The sequence below is a fragment of the Rousettus aegyptiacus genome, unplaced genomic scaffold (assembly GCF_014176215.1).
Source record: "Rousettus aegyptiacus isolate mRouAeg1 unplaced genomic scaffold, mRouAeg1.p scaffold_m13_p_2, whole genome shotgun sequence".
Lineage (NCBI taxonomy): Eukaryota > Metazoa > Chordata > Mammalia > Chiroptera > Pteropodidae > Rousettus > Rousettus aegyptiacus.
The window spans coordinates 118,474,175-118,497,969 of NW_023416295.1; the positions used below are offsets into that span (position 1 = coordinate 118,474,175).

The window sequence follows — 23,795 nt, forward strand, 5'->3', positions numbered from 1 at the left end:
TGTGCCCAGAGAAATGGAAAATATTTATTGGCTTAGATCTGTGTTACACACTGTTTGTCATCATGAGCCTATCCCATTGCTCCACCAGTCCACGAGGACTCAGAACAGCAGAGGGATAAATTCCCTGATGAAAACCAGGGACCGTTACTCTAAAGTAGAGTAAACAGATGCTAGATGACTAACACAGAATCATCCCCTGTATTAACTTTTTTAAGACTCAGCTTAAGCATTCCACTAGACTCAGCTCTTTGAGGGCAGGGACTATATCTTTTTCATCTTTGTACCTTAATGTCTTAAACATATTAAGCACTCAACAAGCATGTACTGGATCAATAACATGCCTACAGGAAAACAGCAGAGGTAGCAACGAACTGCTAAGGGAAATTGGGGAAACTTTCAGAGAGGTGGTAACACTCTGGATAGGTCTGGCCAATGAGCGTGGGGGCACCAGGAGTAAGGAAAACAGCAAGAATGGCATCCAAAAGAAGTAATAACCTATGAAAATGCACTGGCCAGCAGGTCATGTTTAAACCTAAATCATCTAGATAAGGAGAGGTGGGAGATAAAATGGCAAGAAATGGAATAGATTGAGGGAAGTTTGTAAAGGACAAAAAAAAAAAAAACAGTGAAAACCTAACGATTTGTATTTATCACTAGGCCATGCGGAATCACTGCAAGATTTTAAATGCAGGATTAATATAATCAAGTATTTTACTTTAGAAAGACAGCATTGATTTCTTCTTCCAAACTATCCTCCCCACTGCTGAGAGTCAAGAAACCAATTAGGATACTGTTACCTAATTAGATCGGAGAAATCAAGAGAAGTATTTTTAGGAAGTTAAGTTAGGAACTGATAGTGACCATGTTCATTTGGAGATCAAGAAATGAGAGGATATAGGAGGTTTTCAGATTGTCTGACCAAGTAGATGGCAATGCCAGGAACAAAGATAAGGAACAGAGAAAAAGGAAGGCATTCTGAAACATGCCTCTTCTTCCTTCTTTGCTTTGCTGTTCTGTGCTGTGTTTTGCTTTGCTGCTTCAATCCAAAAATTGTTTAACCCCTACTATGTGCAACACAGTTAGGCAAGATCTCCCCAGATTGCTAACTATCTAGGCAAGGTGATGAGGACAAAGATAGGGTGATGTTTCCAGAAACCTGTAAAAAAGTGTTTTGGCGTAAATTCGCCTGCACAGAGTTATCATTTTTCCCAGGAGAGCACGATGAGAAAAAGGGAGTTTGAGAAATTTAGCCGTAAGACCAAGTTGATGCAATGGGGAAGGTGATGGGGCAAGCAGTAGGGACGAGTTCTAATCTAATTCTGCCTCGGCTGATAATAAGTGTGGTTTTTTTTTCCCAGCTCTGAGAAATAATTGACACATCACTGTATAAATGTAAAGAGTACAACATGATGGTTATATTCACATATATTGTGATATATTAAAAAATATTGCTAAGACAAGTGTCAAAAGAGTTTCTGCATATATTTTCTTCTAGGAGGATTGTAATCTTACATTTAAGTCCTTAATCCACTTTGAGTTTATTTTTTTATGTAGCATAAGAAAGTGGTCTAGTTTCATATTTTGCATGTATCTGTCCAGTTTTCCCAATACCATTTGTTGAAGAGACTATCTTTTCCCATTGTGTAATTATTGCCTCCTTTGTCATGTATTAATTAACTATATAAGCGTAGGTTTATTTCTGAGGTCTTTATTCTGTCCCATTGGTCTATTTGTCTATTTTAATGCCATTACCACCCTTTTTTAATTACTGTAATTTTATAGTATAACTTGAAATCAGGAAATGTGATGATTCCTGCTTTGTTCTTCTTTCTCAGGATTTCTTTGGCTACTCAGGGTCTTTTGTGCTACCATATAGGTTTCAGGAATATTTTTTTATTTCTGTAAAACATGCCATTGGAATCTTGATAGGGATTGCATTGAATACATAGCTTTTGATACATGAGGGGTGCAGATATCTTTGACATTATTGACATTTTAACAGTATTAATTCTGATGGTCCATGAACACTCGATAACTTTCCATTTATCTGTTTCTACTTTGATTTCTTTCATCAATGTCTTGTAGTTTTCAGAGTAGAGATCTTTTATCTCCTTCAGTAAATTTATTCTTAAGTATTTTATTGTTTTTAATACTACTATAAATAGGATTAATATCTTTATTTCTTAGAAAATTTGTTGTTAGTGTATGTAAATACTACTGATTTTTGCATATTGATTTTACATGCTACAACTTTACTGAATTAGTTTATCAGTTATAATGGTTTCTTGGTTGAATCTTTAGGAATCTCTGTATATAAGATCATGTAATCTGCAAACAGAAACAATTTTATTACTTCTTGTCCAATTCTGATGTTTTTATTTCTCTTTCTTGCCTGATTACTCTAGCTAGAACTTACAGTACTATGTCGAATAGGAGCGATGAGAGTGGGCATCATTGTCTTCTTTTTTATCTTAGAGAAAAAAGCTTTCAATTTTTCACCATTGAGTATGATGTTAGCTGTGGACTTGTCACTTGTGGCCTTTATTATGTTGAAATATGTTCCTTCTATGCCTAATTTGTTAATGTGTTTTTACATGAATGGATGCCAAATTTTTGTCAGATGGTTTTTCTGTCTATTGAGATGATCATAATGATTCTTTGATTGATTTCTATATGTTGAACGATCCTTGAGACCAGGCTAAGTCCCACTTGCTCATAGTCATAGTGAATGATCTTTTTAAAGTGTTGCTGAATTCAATATGATAGTATTTTGTTGAGACTTTTGCATTTATATTTATTAGGGATATTAGACTGCTGTTTTCTTTTCTAGTAGTGTCCTTATCTGGTTTTGGTATCAGAATAATGCTGCCCTCATAAGATGAATGTATTCCTCCTTCTTTGATTTTTTTGGAAAAGTTTGGGAAGGATTGGTATCCAGCGTTCATAGACTGTCAGAATTAATATTGTTAAAATGTCAATACTGTCAAAGATATCTGCACTCTCATGTATCAATAATTCATCCCTAAATGTTTGGTAGAATTCACCAGTGAAACCCATCTGGTCCTGAGCTTTTCCTCAGTGGGAGATTTTTGGTTACTGATTCAATCTCCTTACTAGGAATTGATCTATTTAAATTTTCTATTTCTTCCTGATTCTGTCTTCATACGTTGTACATTTCTAAAAATTTTTCCATTTCTTTTAGGTTGTTGGTTTGTTAAAATGTAATAACTGCCTTTCATTTTTGATAGAGTATTGTGTTTCAGGATTCTCATCTGACAGGGTACTCTGGGTACTATATTGATAAGGGGGGGAAGAATTTTAAAGCTCTTTTAGTAAAAAAAATAATTTCCTATATGGAGTCAGTCACAAGAGGACAGGACTCATTACAGGAGTGTCCCAGAAAGTATCCAAGGACTGATGTGAGAATATATTTTCCAAGTCCTGGAAATGATGAGAAAAACTTGAGTGGTTCTGCCCAGGGTCTTGCTTCCAGGATGAAGGGACACTAAGCAGAGAGGTGTGGGGTGATCTGTCCTCATGGGGAATTAGGTGAACATCCAGCTGTAACTACTCAGATTTCTCAGAGAAGATGAAGAAAGATCTGGAGAGAAGGCATACCTGCCACTTAAAAATCCAAAAAAAGCCCAAAGTGACAGCTTACTTCTCGACATTCTCCTAACAGGAGCTAATCCACAGTCACACCTGGATTAAAAGAGGCTTCAAAATGGACTCATGGCTGGGCAGTGTCAATTTCATGCTGTGAAACGAGGAGCACAAGTGTTTGGTCCCTGCTACAAGATTAGCACTGGTCCTCTTAAAAAAAACTTCCAAGATTTAAAGAGGAAGTATAAACTTTTCTAGAAACAATGAAAGTGATTCAGTAGGTAAAATATATAAACCTTACACATATGCAAAAAAATATTAATAAAAAATAAGTACCTTTTTTTTGTAGTGTAGCAATACAATCTTTATTCTTTGTATGAAATAAAGACAAGTATTAGAATTTGATATATGGATCATAAAACTGAAGATTTAATCTTTGTGTGTGAGTTGTACTCTCTAGAAGCCAAATTTAGCAGCATTTTTGACCTATAGTTGGTATCGTTTTACTGTTGCTGGTGGTATAAACCATTAAACTATTTCAATCCAGCAATTTTACTACTGGAAGTTTATCCTAACAGGAAGCCCAAAACACATACATTATAACTATAACTAGATAGGTAGATGACAGATTTTTTTATTTATACAAGAGGAAATTGAAACTATATACTTAACTGAAAATAAAAGAATTAATGAGTAAACAGTTGTACATACATTCCATGAAATATAAAATTAAATTATAGGTTTTAATGAATTAAAAAATGATTAATATCTACTGGTAAATGTAAAAAGCATAGTTTAAAATAGCATACACTGCTTATTGATAATCATGTAAGAAAAATTTATGCATAGAAAATTCTAAAAAGTTCACAATAACTATTTTAGGTATAAAATTATAATTATTTTTCTTGTTTGTATTTTTTAAATTGTAATGACATGACTATGTTTAGAATAAAAACATTGTATACATCATTTATATGCTTCTGACTACTGAAAATGCTTCTGATGTTTTGTCATAATATTTAATTTGATAATGTAATCAAATGAAAACAAGAACTTTTATGGCAACTTCAAAAGTTGATATTAAGAAATTTCAAATACTATTTAAATTTTTTAATGAAACAAGTAACATAGGATATCACCCTCTTTCACAAAGTTTTATTTCAGTTAGTTTTTTTAGCCCTATATTTCTTGGAATATAAGCAACACTGTAAATCATTTTTTCCTGTAATTATTTGAAAGCCTAATGTTAAATATACATTTCACTATTCTTTTCTTGAAGAAAAAATTAATCTCAATAAGTAAAATAACTTTAAAAAGTCTATTACGTATTCCGAAAGAGATTTCATAATTTTCTAGGTTTGGAAACATGCCAATATCGAATAATTATCATGTTCTAGAATTCCCTTATCTAGAAAATATTTTATTTTGACTTTTAAATGTTACATATTAAGTAATATTACTTTTTTCATTACTATGTAAAACAAATTAATTCTAAGAGTTTAATACCTTATTGGATGGCATAAACTATTTCTGATGTTTATTTCTAGAGAAAATTCCTTTCTGTCCCCATTAATTGCTTCAGTTCCTGCACAATTAATTAGAATTGTTCAATTGTTTGTTCTCATAGTCCCACACCTACGGCTATTATTTCAGTTACCAAAATAAAATGCTGACAAGTTCATTTTTATAGTTATTTACATCTACTGAGGGGTTCAGAAATGTTATAGCCAATACTCAGCATCATATATTCATTATTCTTTTCTATCCAGGGTATCAAGCTACAGAGACAAAATTATCAAGAGAAAACTCAGAGAAAAAAATAATTTAATTTCCACCTCCCCCCTCCACCACCGAAGATAGGTAATAACACTCAACTAAGTCCAAAACATTAAGAAATTTAATCCAAAATATATATATATCAGTAGTCTTTTTTTTGTCTTTATTGAAGTATAATAGACAATTAGTTGCTTGTATTTACATTGTACAATTCAACGAGGTTTTTTGTTATCACTAGTCTTTTAACCATATTTTGACTCTTGTAGTTAGAAGGATTAAGTAAAGAGCAAATCAGAGAAAGAAGACACTATGGGAACCAGGTGGGGTGGGCACAGCCTAGTTTGTCTAGGAAGGGAAGAGAAGGGAAGGCACAGAGGTAGTCTCAGAGGAAAAGAGCCACAATGACAAACCCAGCCATTTTGACACATCTGAATCAAAGAAGCCCTATCGAAAACATATTAATCTCTGGGTTTTCATGTTTTATTATAAAAAATAATATATACAAAACAGACATAACTGACCTTTACTGTATGTATTAACCAACCTTGGTTTGGGAAACTTTTATTTTCCTTAAGTTTTATATTTGGATTTTTTTTACAGTATGCGTTATTACCATCATAAAAATATTTTATATGTATTGTATATGTATATATATTATATAATATGTAAAGTATACACACACATATTTTTTTAAGTCTGTTAAAACTGAGTTAGCCTCTAAGGATATCCCAATCCAATCTCTCAAAACACCATAGTAAAGGAGTTTTTTATCTTCAAGATAAGATAAGTTTATAGCTTAGAGAAACAAGATATCTGTTAGAAATCTAAGGATTGCCTGTGCCATCAAGACTTGAGAATAAGGGATCATGTTCTGCTCCAGATGTCTAGCCCAACTTCTCACCCTCAGGGTGTAGGAAGTCAACAACATTATCATCGACTCCTGGGTTCTAAAGTCCATCCTCATGATTTTCAAATTGAAAATAGAATGTTTCCTTAAGCAGCGACTGACTAGTAAAAATGTATGTTAATGACTTTAAAAGAGAAATAAGGTAACTCGCAAAAAATAAAAATCAAGATGAAAATGTGAAGGCAATTTGACTAGAACAGTAGATGACAGTGCAGTAACCCCCTGGTTATACAGCTGGTCCTGATGAGGCAGGACAGACAGTGTGAGCACTCTGCGGCCTGTGAGTACAGTAAGGAAAGAGTTTAACTAGTAGCAGGAAAACTGCAGGGACCATCTGACCCACGTGATTCTGATTCACACCCTGAGGATGGTAGGTGATGATGCAGTAAGACTGACTCTCTTGTACTTATAATATGGACATTTTAATGTGGTCAGAACAAACCAAAAAGGAAAGAAAAGAACATCTCGTCTACAAATTACTTAACAATTAAAATATACGTATAAATTTAAACTAAAAAAAAAAGGTCACCCATTTCTCTCACTTCCCGCCCCACCAAAGGCACCTATAAATCTGTTCTCCGTATCTATGTGCTTGAGTTTTTTAATTTCATATTACTAAAGATAATACAATATTTGTCTTTCTCTGACTTCTTAGACTTAGCATGATGCCCTTGAGGTCCATCCGTGGTGGCGCAAATGGCAAGATTTCACTCATTTTTTTTCATTCTTATCCCCTTACCCTCTCCCCTCCCTTTTGGCAACCATCATCTCATTCTCTGTATCTATGGGTCTGTTTCTGTTTTGCTTTGTTTATTCATTGATTTTGTTTTTGTTAGGTTCTACATATAAGTGAAACCATATGGTATTTGTCTTTCTCTGACTGACTTATTTCACTTAGCATAACACTCTTTAGGGCCATCCATGTTGTCACAAATGGCAAGATTTCCTTTTTTTTTTTTTTTTTTTTATGGCTGAGTAATACTCCGTTGTGTATATGTGCCACCTCTTCTTTATCCATTTACTTATTGATGGACATCTAGGTTGCTTTCATATTTTGGTTATTACTAGTAATGCTGCATTGAACATTGGAGTGTGTATATCTTTTTGAACTAGTGTTTTTGTTTTCTTCAGATAAATACTCAAAAATAGAATTGCTGGATCACATGGCATCTCTATTTTAATTTTTTGAGGAATCCTCCATACTGTTTTCCATAGTAGCTGCACTAATTTACAATCCCACCAACAGTGCATGATGGTTCTCTTTGGTCCACATCCTCACAAGCACTTGCTATTTGTTGATTTATTGATGATAGCCATTCTGACAAGTTTGAAGTGATATCTCATTGAGTTTTTAATGCTTATTTCCCTGATGATTAGTGATGTTGAGCATCTTTTCATGTATCTGTTGGTCAGTCTGTATGTCCTCCTGGGAGAAATGTCTATTCAGGTCCTTTACTCATTTTTTAATTGGATTGTTCTTTTTTTGGTGTTAGGTTATATGAGTTCTTTATATAATTTGAATACTAACTCCTTATTGGATATATCATTTGCAAATATCTTCTCCCATTCAGTAGGTTGTCTTTTCACTTTTTGATGGTTCTTTGCTATGCAAAAACGTATTAGTTTGATGCAGTGTCATTTGTTTATTTTTTATTTTGTTGCTTTTCTTTTTGGTGTTTGGTTCAAAAATTTATTGGCAAGACACATGTCAAGGAGCTTCACCTATATTTTATTAGAAGAGTTCTATGGCTTCATGTCTATGTTTAAGTCTTTAATCCATTTTGAGTTAATTTTTATGTATGGTGTAAGATAATGGTTCAGATTTATTCTTTTGCATATGGCTGTCCAATTTTTCCAATACTATTTTTTGAAGAGACTGTCCTTTCCCCATTGTATATTCTTGGTTCCACTGTCATAAATTAATTGACTACGTATGCATGGGTTTATTTCCGTGCACTCTATTCTATTCCATTGATCCACATATCTTTTTATGCCAGTACTATACTGTTTTAATTATTATAGTCTTGTAATATTGTTTGAAATCAAGGAGCATGATCCCTCCAGCTTTGTTCCTCCTCAAGATGACCTTGGTTATTCCAGATCTTTATGGTTCCATACAATTATTAGGATTGTCTATTTCTGTGAAAAAATGCCATTGAGACTTTGATAGGAATTACATTTAATCTGTAGATTGCTTTGAGTAGTAGGGACATTTCAACAATATTAATTCTTCCTATCCCAAAAATACTTTTTAATTTATGTCTTCTTCCATTTCTTTTATTAATGTCTTATAATTTTCAATTCATAGGTCTTTCACATCCTTGGTTAAATGTATTCCTTGGTACTTTATATTCTTTTGATGTAAATAGCATTGTATTCTCAATTTCTTTCTAATAGTTCATTACTAGTGTATAAAAATGCAACAGTTTTTTGCCTATTGATTTTTATTCTGCAAATTAACTGCATTCATTTATTAGTTCTTACTCTTTTTGATGGAGTCTTTAGGGTTCTCTCTATATAGTATTATGTCATCTGCAAATAGTGACAGTTTTACTTCTTCCTTCACAATTTGAAAGCTTTTTATTTCTTGCCTAACTGCTCTGGCTAGGATTGCCAATACTACATTGAATAAAAGTGGTGAGGATGAGCATCCTTGTCTTGTTCCTGATCTAAGAGGAAAAGCTTTCAACTTTCAATGTCAATATGATGTTAGCTGTGGGCTTGTCATATATGGTCTTATTATGTTGAGATACGTCACCTCTATATTAACTTTGTTGATTTTTTTAAATCATAAATGGATTCTAAATTTTATCAAATGCTTTTTCTGCATCTATGGAGATCATATGATTTTATCATTGGTTTTCTTGATATGATGAATCACCATAATTGTTTTGCAGATATCAAACCACCCCTTTATCCCTGGTAAAAATCCCATTTGATTATGGTGTATAAAATTTTAATGTATTGTTGAAATTGACTTTTCTTGTTTCTTGATGTAGGTATTTATTGTCATGAACTTTCCTCTTAAAACTGCTTTAGCTATATCCATAAATTTTGGTGTATTTCAATTTTCCTTCATCTCAAGGTATTTTTTATTTCTCTTTTGGTTTCTTTGTTGACCCATTGGTTGTTTGGTAGCATGTTGTTTAATCTTCACATATTTGTAAATTTTCTGGTTTTCTTTGTGTAATTTAGTTTCTAGTTTCATACCATTGTTGTTTGAAAAAATGTTTGATGTTATTTCAATTTTCTTAAATTTATTAAGACATGTCACATGGCCTAACATATGATCAATCTTGGAAAATGTTCCATGTGCATTTGGGAAAAACGTATCTTCTTATTGACTTTGGATGGACTGTTCTGTAAATAACTGTTTATTTCACCTAGTCTAAATTGACATTTAAATTCAATGCTTTTTAATGATTTTCTGTTTAGATGATCTATCTATTGCTGTAAGCTGGGTAGTAAAGTCTTTTACTATTATTGTATTGCTGTCTATTTTCCCCTTTAGATATGTTAATATTTTATTTACTTAGGTGTTTCTATGTTGAGCGCATATACATGTACAAATGTTATTATCTTCTTGGTGTGACCCCTTTATCATTATGTAATGCCCTTCTTTGCATCTTATTACAGTCTTTGTTTTAAAGGCACTTCCCATGATGTACATACAGCTAGTATAGCTTTCTTTTGGTTTTCCTTTTCAGGGAACATCTTTTTCCATCTCTTCACTTTCAGTCTATGTGTGTTCTAACATCTAAAGTGAATTGCTTGTAGGCAGCAGATAGATTGATCTTGGTTTTTATTTTTGTCCTATCTATCTAATCATTCGCTGTTTTGATTGGAGAATTTAGTCCATTTAAAGTAATTATCGATACGTATTTTTATTGCCATTTTGGTGTGTTCCAGCTATTTATAGTTCCTCTCCATCTTTCCTTCTTCTCTTGCTCTCTTCTTTTGTGGCTTGATGACTTTCGTTAATGGTATACTTATATTCATTTGTCTTTATCTTTTATCTTTCAGCACTTGGAATGTATTTTATCACTTCCTTCTCGCCTACACAATTTCTATTGAAAATATCTACTCTTAGTTTTAGGGAAATGCTCTTCTAAGTAACAAACTGTTTTTCTCTTGCTACTTTTAAGATTCTCTCCTTTAACTTTTGTCATTTATATATAATGTATCTTAGTGCTCATTGGGTTCATCTTATTTGGAACTCTCTAGGCTCCCTGGATCTGGATGTCATTCAACCTTGCCCTAGCTCTTGGTCATCTTTCAAACTTCTGTGATTATTCAAGCATCTATTTTATTTTTAAGCAATCTCCATTTTCGAGAGTGTGCCAAGACCTGTTTGTGTCCCAAATGTGGGAACAGGGGAAGCACATAGATTCAGGTTGATATTAAGCTAGATTCTCAGGCAGCAGCTTTTAAAGTAGGCAAGTATATATGGTCCTGCAGGCCCAAATATAAGCCCTCCTGGCCACAGGACCAGGAAAATGGAGGTGTCCCTTGGGTGATACTTGTATAAATCAGGGCTCCAGGTATGTGTGAGCTCCTGTCTGGGAGATACCAGCAACCTGTGGTGAGGCAGAAAGAGAGAGCAAAGGTGGACTCCTCCAGTCTACGTTCCCTGAGAAGCAGCTTTGTAGGCCTCCAGACGTGTGCCAGCTTGAAGCCTGCTCCTGAGGCTGACGCACCAGCACAAGTGAGTAGGCCTCTTCCAGAAGAAGACTAGGGGTGTTTCTCAGTCTACTGTCTATGCAGTCCTAGAGTAGCCTGCCTAGAACTGTCTCTACCATTGTTACAGTACCTTGGGAACCAGGAACACAACTCCCCTGCCCCCACCACCAGAGACAGGTGTTCCAGGAGTGTCCCTTGAGCAGCAGCTATAAAAATCAGGGATCCAGATACAAAAGCTGGGGTATAAGACACATGTAAGAACTCCTTTTCAAGAGATACTTGTGCTCTGATGCATGGCAGAAGGAAAGCGCAAAGGTAGGACTTGCCTTCTGAGGTCTCTGGAAAGGTTGGCTGTCAGCTTTTAGATGAATGGTGTTTAATTAGAAGCCTGACCCTCAAGACTGCAAATATGATCATCTTATAGGCTTTTTTCACAAGAAGACTGAGCTCCTACTCTTGTCGTGTCCTGGGGGTGGTAGCTGTTTAAGAACTCTTTCTCCATTGGATGCCATCCTGTTGGACCCACGAGCGTAGGCCCCACTGGGGCTACACTCTTGACAAAAGCTGACAAAAGCTGTAAAAATCAGGGTGTCAGGCAAGGGTATATGCTCCTTTCTGGGAGATACCAGTGAGCTGGAGTGAAGCAGAGAAAGAGCTCAAAGATTGGTCCACTGACCTCCATGATCCTCTACACATGTGCCAGACCAGAAGCCTGCTTCTCAGGCCAAAGCTCCTGGACAAGCAAGTAGGCCTCTTATTCACAAGGACTGGGGATGTTTCAGTTTGGTCTGTGCAGTGCCCTGGGGGCAATAGTCTCCCAAGAACTGTCTCTCCGATTATTTCTGACCCTTTTGGGACACAGGAATACAAGCACCCCGGCCTCCAGAACCTGGTGATAACGAGGTGTCCCCTGGGCTGAAACTGCAAAAACCAGAGCAGTGCGGAGTATGGCAGAGGAGAGTGCAAAGATAGCATCCACCAAGAAAAAAGAAAAAAGGATGGCCCCCAGCAGTTTTAGCAAAGTAGAGGGACAGTGTGAAAGTGGCACCTACCAGAGCCTCCAACCCCATAGAAATTTAACATACCCTGTGCCTCCAGCCAATGCATTAAGGTTACCAACCAAATCTCTTTCACATAAAGCCTGGGTGTTTTTCAAAGGCCGCTTCTGTGCTGGGCCCTGGAGGGAGTGATTGTGCATGCGAGCCCTTTAAGAGGGGTTTCTAGGTTTGCTACAGTCCTTTGAGTCTTGTGAATACAAGCCCCACTGGTCTTCAAAGCCAGATATTTTGGGGGCTCACCTCTCAGGTGCAGGTTTTAAAGTTGGGGTACCTGATGTAGGGATGTACCCTTCACTCCTCAGGGAGAAGTTTCTCTTGATTGCAGGTCGCTGTACCAGGGTGAGGTTTAGGCCCAGATGATGTCTCAGCTTCTCTGGTCCACCTTGATTGTGGCCCTTTTCTCCTTTGCTGATGTAAAGAAGCTGTTCAGCTAGTTTTCAGGTATTTTTCAGAGGAAAATGTTCCATATGTAGCTGTAGATTCAGTGTGTCTGTGGGAGAAGGCAAGTTCAGAATCTTCTGAGGTCACCATCTGGGACTGCCCTTCTTTGTCTCTTCTCTAAGCCATATCGGTCATTATCTTTCCTTGCCTTGTTTCATTTTTTTGAAAACCCCCAAGACAATGCTATATAGTAATGTTGACATTTTAGCACCTGACTTTAAATCAAATTGTTTTTATGTTTCACCATTTAGGATATTATTTATTGGTTTCTGAAAACTAGTCTCTATAGTTACACTGTTTTAGTTTACTAATACAACAGTTTATGCTGAGCCATCCTAGCATTCTCAAAATATGAGGTAGAGATTTCACTCAAAGTTGGCATAGCCACTATGGAAAACAGTATGGAGGTTCCTCAAAAAACTAAGAATTGATCTACCATATGATCCAACAATCCTTCTACCGGGTATTTACCTCAAAGACTTGAAAACCCACATCTGAAAAGATATTTGCACACTGTTCATAGCGGTATTATTCACAGTGACCAGGATGTGGAAGCAACCGAAGTATCCTATGATAGATGATTGGCTATAGAAGCTGTGGTACATATATACAATGGAATATTACTCAGCCATAAAAAGAGATAAAATACTGTCATTTGTGACAACCTGGATGGACCTCGAGATAATCAATTTAAGTGAAAAAAGCTAGACAGGAAAAGTTGAAAATCACAGATACCACTTATATGTGGGATATAATATAGACTATGTAGACAATATGTGGACAAAATAGACTAGTGGTTATGAGAAGGTAGGAGATGGGGGAGGGGGGAGATAGATGGGGTAGAGGAGTCAAATATGTGGTGATAGAAAGAAATCTAACTATAGGAGGTGAACACACAGTGTAAATATATATGTGCCTTACTGTTAAAGTGTACAGCTGAAACTTATTGGATTTTGTTAACCAATATCACCATAAAAAATAAATTGATTTTTTAAAAAAGATTTCACTCAAAGTACATTTTATATCATCCCTCTCACTCCTCTTAAAGAAAGCCTAATCAGCAATTGGAGCAGCATAAGAAAAATCTGAGTGGACTATTAAGCTCCTATAGTCAGTTGTTTATGAATAAATAGGTGAATAAATATAAAAATAAGTATGGTACATAGTCAGCACTCAATAAATATATTTGAAAAATATGTTGAGTGCTAACTATGTACTGTGTGTGTGTGTGTGTATGTGTGTGTGTATGTGTGTGTGTGTGTGTGTGTTAACCTTCTTAATCCTTTGTGAGTATTATGCAGAACTCCATTTTACTGATGAGGAAACAGGCCTAAAGGCATTAGTCGTTTTTCCTAAAGTCCCACAACTAAGTAGCGGTAGAATCAGATTTGAACCCAAGCTCTTAACAACTGTATTATACTGTTTCTCGTGAAAGCACTAGAGAAGACCAAGAAATAACAAGTTTCAAGATGGCAGACAAATCTCATGTGCTATTTATTTAGTTTCAAAGTCCTACTGAAATGACAGTAAGCATTTGTAAAAGAGAATAAATTCAAAACAATATATAGAGTAGAAGGTAAGGCCCAAGTAGTTTAGAAATTTTAACAAACATCTAGAAGACCGAAAGCAGGGGACATCAGACTAGAGGGTGTCACAAACTAGACAAAGCAAGGATTTTTTTTTTGGTCCAGCCATTCCCCCCCAAAAAACCTCCAAGCTATGAGTCGCTAGGTACAGAGTGGGACTGGGTAGCTGGCAAGTCAGTTTTACCTAAAGGGCTGTCCTAGCAGTTGGTCCAGTTGGCTATTCCCATTATCTTCCCACACTCAGCAAACATTGGTTATGGCATAGGGAATAGCAGTATTTAGACAACGTTAAGAGAGGGGTGCTTTTTAAACAAGTTGAACTATGTTGCATGCATGGACCAGGCTCCAAACATGCAAACCAGCTCCTAGATTATGCCCTCTTTGCCACTTGGCAGCAGGAAGACAAGGCAAGATATTCCAGGCAAAAGGCATACTTGAGCAAAGGTATGAAAGCAAGGAACACCATGGTGCTGAGGGAAGCATTTTATTCCCTTTTAGGATAAACGTCAGTCAGTCCTCAGTATGAGAAATGCTGGAGCTGGAGGTATAGACAGTATCCAGATCTTGAGCTTGTACGTTCCCTATAGGCAAAAGGAAGTCATTGAAGGATGTAGTGCAAGAAGACCATTGCTTTGGCAGTCGTGTAGAGAGAGGATTGGGGATGAATGCTCTCTGGGTATCCTAATGCAGTGGTTTCCAAAGCGTAGTCTGGGGAGGCAGCATCAGGACCTGGAAACTTGTGAGAAATACAAATTACTGGGCCCCACTCCAACCAAACCAACCTACTGAATCTCAACCTTTGGAGGCCCGTGGATCTCTCTTAATAAGCCCTCCAGGTGATTGTGATACACAGTCATTTACAAACCACTAAGAAATATCTTTTATCTAAAGACATTTGATTTCTGATCTGAACCTTTCCTGCCCGAGCCATGAATGGAGCATATCCTCTATTTCCCCCCCTTCTGTCTCCTGTATATATTTCTCATACAGTAGAGTTTTATAGTGCTTCCTAAAGTCAATTTTCTCATGGCAACCAGTACACTTCTTTATATCAGGTATTCTCACCTGCCTTTACAGCCCTGGCAGTAAGGACCTAGCAAAGTGCTCAATAAATTAGCTTGCTGAATGAACACAAAAATACCAGTTAGATATTTGCAGTACAGTCATAGGTGAGGAAATGAGATCTTGAACCAAAAGTAGTAGGGGTTGTAGGGAGGACCTGAGAGATATAGGAAATAAAATGAGCAGAATGCTAGGAAGAGCTAACAATATGTAGCACTTACTATATCAGTTTTAGGTGTTTTACAGGTATTCCTATTTAATCCTCACAATAACCCTACAAGGTAGCCTACTATTTTCATCCCCATATTATAGAAGAGGAAACTGAGGCAAAGTACTTTACCCAAGTCAGACAGCTAATATTCAGCCAGAATTCAAACACAGGTGATGTCTGGCAGCAGGGTCCTTGTTATTTATTATTCTGCCCCAAAACCTGTGCTAAGATTTCTAGCTTGAGTGGTTGGGTGAACGGGGTGCCATAAGCAGACATAAAGACAGTAAAAATCAGGGGAAGATGCCAAGTTCAGCACTAGATATGCTGTTTGAGATCTTTATGGAGTGTCAAGTGATGTAATAGTCTGAAATATAGGGGTATGGAGTGGGCTAGATATAGATTTAGAGATCAACATGTAAACCATAAGAATGGATGATGACCCAGGATTATATATAACGAAAAGACATGTGTACCGAAGGCCCTAGTGAACAATAGTTAAGGGAAACTAAAGTGCAATGGCTTCACAAGTATAAGGAAGCCCCCAGAAGACAGTAGTGTCCTAGAAGCCAAGGCAACAGGTAGTCCAATGAAGGGAGCGATCGACAGTATTAGTATCAATGAGTTCAATTAAGAAAGACTAAAGGCCATTTTGCCATCTAAGACTTCACTGAAATTGTTTTGCTATGATCACCAACAGAGGAATGAAAGCCAGATTAGAATAGGTTAAGAAGCGGAAAAGCAAGAAATTGGAAAAGCAAATCTAATTCTCTATAGATGGCATCTTGAGGAAGATGCAATAAAAAAAATAACCTTTTAGGTGAGACTTCGGTGTATTTTTGAGAATCCAGCAGATAGAACCAGTGGAAGTGGTACTGAAATGAAAGGGAGAGACAGAGGACCAACCAAAACATGGGAGAGAAGTTGGTCTAAAGGATAACAAATCAATGTCTGAGATGAGGATATAAGGATGAGAATGGATATTTGACTTTTAGGGGGAAGGAAATAGTAGCCTTAATTGTATTGATGAAATGTGTCTGCTGGGTAGGCAGGTGAGGGTTAAGTGCTAAAGGGAGATTTAGGGGCTAGGAGAGGGAACATCCCTAAATGCAATAAAAGGACAAGTGATTTGTTAATAAGCCATTTACAAAATCAATCAATCAGATCAAGATTGGATAAAGACAGAAGGCTAGGAGGGACCAAGAAAATGGTAGGAAATACAGACTGCAGTTCAGAGCAAGTAAGAACAGAACTTGACAAATTGTTAGGACAGGATCTTGGAGTTTATGTTCAAACAGCTTTGGATGAAAATACCCAAGGTGTATACTTCAGAGTGGCTGGTTCAAATAGTAGGGATGGAAGTTGATAAAAGCAAGAATCATGGGATCAGGACATTGAATGAGGGTATCTATATAAGCACATATCAGAAAACACCTAAATTGCTGGCACTCTTAGTGAGACTGCTATATTTGTTCGGAATAGTACACTTAGTATGTGAAGGGGGAAAATGCTTGAGGAAGGGAGAAGGGAGAAGAATCAGACATTGGAACAGAGTGGAGGAAGATCTTAAGAGAAACATAGTGGCAGGTTGGTTGAAAAGAATTTCTAAGAATAAGGAACATCTAAATTGTGAAGTGTGAATGTGACGTAACTCCTCTACTCCCTTGCCTTGAAAAAGATCACTCCACAGATCGACTGAGCTTATAATTCTCATCAATGCCTTGTGAACAAGTGTTCCGCTCTTAGGTACAACTACATGACTTCTTGCCACCAAAATGTGATCAGAAATGGTACATGTCACTGTCAGTGAAAAATACTAGGAGACAACTGTGATTCTCTAGTCACAGCAACTGACATTCCAAAAGGTAGCTTGGTCATCCTGGGTCCACGAGATGGAAAGCAGAAACCTATGCTACACACAATAGATATGCAGATTAAGTTCTATACCTATTTTGGGGAGTTTGTATTGCAGAATATAATTCCAGTATCCAATCAATTGCTGTCCTGTCGATTTTATTTCAAACATCCTGACTTCTACTCCAAAACTACCTTGGTTCAGCATAACATTCACTCTCACCTGTATTATCCTAGTGATGTCCTAATTTATCAGTAAATGTCTTAATCTTCTTTCCTACCTAAACTGTAACTAATCTTTCAAATGCGCAATTCTGATCACATGACTATCTGCCTTTAAGTCTTTGTATGGCTTGCCATCATCCCTGAAATTAACTTCAAACTGTTTCTAGCCACCTATAATCTACCCTTCCCAGCCTCACTACTCTTTCTTATATTCTGAACTACAGCCATACTCAGCTTCCAAATACACACCATGACCTCATCTCTATAATTTTGCCCATTCTGTTCCCACTCCAGAGTATACAACTTCCTAAGCTTAGGCTTGTCCTGACAGGAACCTCTGTGCTACAAATTACACAGAACCATGTGCTCCCTACTGCAATACTACTTTATAATTATCTAGTGTGTATTTCCCCCTTAGACAAGCACATAGTCAAGCCCATAGTACTAAAGAATAGGTACCAAGGGAAGGAGGGAAAAAATGTAATTAGCTTTGCCTCTGATGATCCATTTACAAGAATGAGGTATAATAAATTTTCTATCAATCCTGACATATAGAGCACATGTGAGCACAAGCTATGGTAGCACACAGATCACAGGGGGGCCTCTCATCCGAGTGGAACACGTGGTCATCTGATAATACTTGATTCTACTTCAGAGGAAAGTTGATACTAAAACAAATTTCTATAGATTTTAAAGACTGATTTTCAGGGTTTCCAAACTCAGCATTCTAGACTTGCTCAAACTGCTAACCAATCAGCCTCATTAATATTTCAGTAACATCATGTAAGAGTGTAACTTATTTTTGCTTATGCCAATTTTCCCAAAGGGGACTGAAATGATTCAGAAGCTTGAAATACTACTCACTTGCCTAATGGTTGTTTCAAAGAACAGGCAATCTGTGGTTATTTTTCTTTCACATGCTTTCCACCATCAGTCTTTAAAATCCCATGTGTGGGCATCAAGATTCATAAAACATCTTATTGTCTCCAAACATCAACTACTCCTAGAAAAGCAGCAAAAATCTGCTAGTCAGCTTAATAAGTTGCCTTTAAAATTCAAAGATATATAGTTTAGGAATTACACAAAATATCACTACTTGGCATGTCTTTAAACATTATAGCTAAATAGCAAATTACCCGTACTAGTTCAAGATATTGACAAAACTTTTAATGAAGAAAATGCAAATGAATAATTTTGAAAACCTATTTACTGTTTTTATAAGAATTCAAGAAAAATGCACTAGTTGCTAAGTCTAGTTCCTAAACTTAATAAAGTACATTGTTTTAAAAGCAAACTGCCTCATGCTTTCCTGTATAGTAGTCCCTTTATACTCATATTTCTATTAAGAATGCAGAAAGCATTTTATAGCCATAGAAAAACAGTACATTAAATGATTTAATAAGGACCATCCCTTTAAAACAGAGGAGTTTGTAGTATCGAGTAGAAATCTATTTTCACTAAATTGTGACATTTCTATTTGGTCAAAGGGATTTAGAGCTAACACTTAAGAATGTCTGAAAACTCCTACAAGTATATAATCTCAGTTGGCTAGAGCCACTAAAAACAAAATTCTCTAGAACAGTTCTCAATTGAAGCAATTCTGTGCCCCACCCCACAAACCTCTATAGAGATATTTGGCAATAGCTGGAGATAATTTTAGTAGTCAACTGGGGTTGGTGGTTCACTACTGGCTAACTAAGTGGAAAGAGGCCATGGGAGCTAATACTTTACAATGCATAGAACAGCAGCCCATGACAGAATTATCCAGTTCAAAATGTCAATAGTGACAAGGCTGAGAAATCCTGATCTAAAAAGGAAATGTGTTTTTCTATTAAAGTATAAATTCTGGAGGAAAGCATGGATTTTTACTTCTAGAATCAGGAACCAGGAGTTTATTTTTCAGACCTCTCAGGAAGGCCAAGCAAGATGCACATTCGTCTTTTAAAAGTACAAGATTATAATAAGCTACCATTACACATTTAAGCTGCCCTTACCTAAGCAGTAGGTTTATAGGAAAAGCGAAATGTCTGACAAGTAAAACAGCTTTTCAGAGTAGTAGGATTATTATAGCCTATTATAACATGAGGTTATCATGGTTTGATACAATAACCAGTTCTGGAGTACAATTCTTTACTTTTGTGTGTGAGCATTTTAGAATAAAATCACTCAGTGTGCATCTTAGTTACTGATAATAGCTAAATACACTAATTCCAATACACTCTATTCCAGAAAAAAATTTCAGTTCACAGAATATAAGCTTTTTCTCTTCTAAGACCTAATTGAAACAATTCAATTTGCCAAAACCACCACTGATAATCACTTAAAATCATAATAAGAAGGTATAAAGGGATCAGAGTATAAAGACTCCCTCTACCAAAAAGCATTCTGAATCCTAACACACTCATATTACATGGTCTAATAAAGTAAGAGTAGAATTATCTGCAATACTCCCCTCAGTAGTTTTAACTGCATTTGATTTTCATGTGTTATGAAAAACTAATCCCATTTTGAACTGAGCTAACTTTCTAAGTTACATAGAACAAAAACAGGTTGCTGATAGATCTTGACCTAAATTACATGACAAGTGTTCACAAATCTTATTTTCCTAATATTAGCAAGAAAATAAAACAGCTATTGTAAAGGGAAATATGTCATTTTAGTGTACATCTTACTTAATGGTCTTATCTAGTAAGCTTTTGGCAGCTTGCCACCAAATACTTCCTTGTGTTCCATTTTTGCAACCAAAGGTATCAGTTTCATTTAATTAACTGGAAAAGTCAGTTAAAACCAGAATAGCCTTTTTCCAAGCAGTGAAATGAACTGTTACTGCATTGTTCATTCTGATTCTAGAGGATTATGTAAGATTTCAAAAACAGAAATCTTGGGTGGCAGTGGTTTGAAAATTAGGATTGTTTAAGAAAGAGCTAGAATCCAAAATTTGCTAAAATTTTTAAGCCCTTTAATATTGAAACATTTACTAAATCTATCTAGAGATTGGTAGTTAATTTTATCAATTTAAATTTTTGGTAAAATTTAATGTGGGAGAAATATTCAACTTTTTAAATTGTGAGGTATTACTATATACTTTGTCATGTGGCTAAATACAGCTTACAAGGTTTATTACTTAACCAGTTAATTGAAGTTTTCAATGACTGAGGATTTTGTATATTTCATTATTTTGATCTTCAATCATCCCAATATAATCATATCCATAATGTCTGGGACGAAGCTAGATATAAAGGTATAAGAATATCCCTTAGAACTGGTTAGATACACCCCTGTTATTTCTGTACCATTTACCCAACAAGTGTAAAAAAAAAAAATAATAATAATAACTGATTTGGTTATGATTATACAAAAATTACATATTCATTTGATGGATTCATGTATTCCAACTTTTTAAGAATTCTAATTCCCAAGAATTAAGCTTTAAATATCATTAATTAATATGACCATTTAAAAAATTATCATTCAGTGCTATTGACTTTTTAAATAAACTTTTAGGTTAGGCATTGCCATTTTACCAAAGATCCTTTCTGCCTTAGTTTTATAAAATAACCTAACTTCAAAATACAAGCCCATGTTGAGCTTTCTTTAATAAATCAGGTAAATCTAAACAATTTAAACATCCTCAAGAAAATCAGCAAACAGCTCTTTTCTTCTTATTAACTTTTAGATCCCCTGAGAACCTACATATATAGAAATGCTAAGCAGAACTTCCTAATAATACTCAAAAGATCAGTAAACAGCATGAGTGGCAGACTATGACCAGACTTCACCACCTGGCAACTTCCCCTCCAGTAGCAGGATGTCACCATGAGAAACAGAGAGAATCAGTGGGACTTAGCATTTAAAATTTGAGTATTCTTCTGTTACTAATTTTATGAATGTGAATATACATTAATATATACATACACCATATCTACTACTAGAAAGAGCAGACTATTTCTTTTGTATTAAAAGAAATAATTTCAGCTATATTAAATATAGCCATCTTTCAAAAAAAATGTATATTGGAAGGTTAAAAAAAAAAGAAATCCAATACATGAAAAGTATTTGAATATAACTTTAGATAATTAAGACATTCATACAACATATGCATGTCAGTCTCCTATTTGGTCCTAGAGCCTGCAGTATTGTAATTTATTGTGAAACCAAATACTTAAATATATTCACAACATCTATACCACGGTAATGTATAGTACATAATATACTAACATCTCAAAATAAATTTCTATTACAGTTTAATGCAAATTATGGTATAAGATTATCACCTGCCACATTTTGAAATGGCACCAACTTCATGTAATGTTCCATGTCTATGTACTAGTCAAAATCCTTACTGGTAATCTTACGCATTATCATCTGAACATTTAAAATCAAGCTGTTAATCTAATAAGTACAGTATGTTATCAATTCAAATCACTGCGTATTTGGATGTTAAAGCAGGTAATACAGCAGGAAAAGTATTTCTAATTCACAGTTTCAAAAATAAAGGGTGCAGTTTTGATTGCTTAAAATTGGTCACTAACTTTAACAACTGCCTCCTTCAATACATGTAAACTATGTTTGCACAGCATTAGGAGATGTCTTTATTTCAGAAGTTATAGTTCTTACTGTTACAGGAGCACCACAAATTTGAAGAAAGAGGCTACAGTGTGAAATGAGTTCACTGAAGGTATGTTAAATAAAACTGTAACTACAATAGAAGGTACTGCAAAGCTTTGTTACCCCTAGCACAGACCCCCTCAGTCAGGAAAAGTAGTCAATGCTTACCAAATACAATATGTAAATTAGCTCTCCAAGAAAGGGGTAAAAATCTAACTCAACTAAAAGAAAATACTACTATTATCTAATAAACCTGTGATAGCCAACTTCAGAATTTTCATAAAATTAAAACTTAAAAGCATACACAGTATTTGTATCCTTTGATAAAGGATAAAGGGATCCAAAGGGAATGGAAAAAAAATGCTGGCCTTTAGAATTTCTAAGGGGAAACACACACACACAAATGGGTAACTGAAAAAAACTGAGTACTTAAATATTCAAATTTTAAATGTGTAAGAAAATGTATAATAGAAAAAAGTGGCAAATTGTTGTGACTTGATTTGCTGAAAACATTTGTAAATTCACACTGGCATTAAGAAAACCAGTTTCAAAAATTTACTCCCCCCTCTCTCTCCAGATATGTTTTCTGTGCAAAAATAAATATCTGCAAATTGCACTAATACAATACTTATTTTAACTTTTGTATTATGAATAATCTGCACATGCTGCTTTACAGACAATACATATTTGTAAACTTGCTCATGCAAAATTAGTGTGCGCAACAGGGATAGTGTTAATCCCCATACTTTAAAAAATGACACCTTATTATTCTTTTTTAAACTGCCAAACCTTCTGAAATATAACAAATCTTAGATATTATCTGCCAGCTAAAAATCAATTTATATTGCTGAAACAAAAAGTTATACAAGAAAAAGAAACATGGTTTTTGTCTTGCAGAATTTTTGATTTTTAAATAAGAGAAATTTTATAAAAGAAAGAAATTCATGGTCACAAAATTTTAACATTTTAATCCTAAACATTACAGGGCAAATAGATCCTGGACTCTATCTCCATATTCCATAAATCCTAACTTTTAGTTTCCATTGTTGCCCTAACCACTAAAAACATTAGTGGTTTTACAACCTCTGGATTATGGAAATACATATTTCTGAAATAAATGTTACAAAAACAAAAATGGAAGAAAGCCAAACTGTCTTCGTGAAGGAAAAAAAAGTGGAACATTTTGAAGCTTTTAGACACTTCTCTTTCCATGTCTTATGATTAACCTCTCGATTCAGTGCATCATATGGTCAATGTAATGGTCCCCATGTTGAACAAACATCTAACTAGTGTCCATTGATTCCAAGTTAGTGGATGATGAATCTTTTTGGATACTTTCAAAGATGGCTGCCAGCTCAGGGTTAGAACTGATCTGTGACTGGAATTCACTCATCAGTGGACTCTTCTCTGCTTCTGGAATGGTTAACAGTGCTGCTACTGCTCTCATGGCAGATCGCTTTAGTTCGTCTTGCTTTTCAAACTCCTGCTTTACTGAGTTTGCCTTTACCTGTAACATTGAGTAAATTTATATTATAAGCTACAAGAGACAGCTCTTTATACAAACAAAATTTAAGCACGTAGAAATTTCTGGTAAATAAACCTACTCTTTCATAGGTCCAAAAGTTACATTATATTCTAAGCACAGTTGTTTTTAAACTTTTTAGCAGTAGCTATTTTAAGGAAATATCTTACACAAAGCTCATTATAAAAACAGAAAATCCAGAGCCACTGGTTTAAAGAGTGGGAACCAGAGCCTTATATGCTTACCAAGGCTTACTTTGGCTCCA

At 35.4% G+C, this 23,795-nt stretch overlaps 1 protein-coding gene across 1 annotated transcript in view; it reads right to left on the reverse strand.

Moving 5' to 3' along the window:
- Nucleotides 1-21,453: 21,453 nt before the first annotated feature.
- The window catches only part of CAND1 (cullin associated and neddylation dissociated 1), a 37,970-nt gene continuing 35,628 nt past the window's right edge, over nucleotides 21,454-23,795 (reverse strand). The window contains exon 15 of the mRNA XM_016148482.2: nucleotides 21,454-23,515. Coding sequence (XP_016003968.1) covers nucleotides 23,291-23,515 — 225 coding nt within the window. The 3' untranslated portion in view covers nucleotides 21,454-23,290. The remainder of the gene's footprint in view (nucleotides 23,516-23,795) is intronic.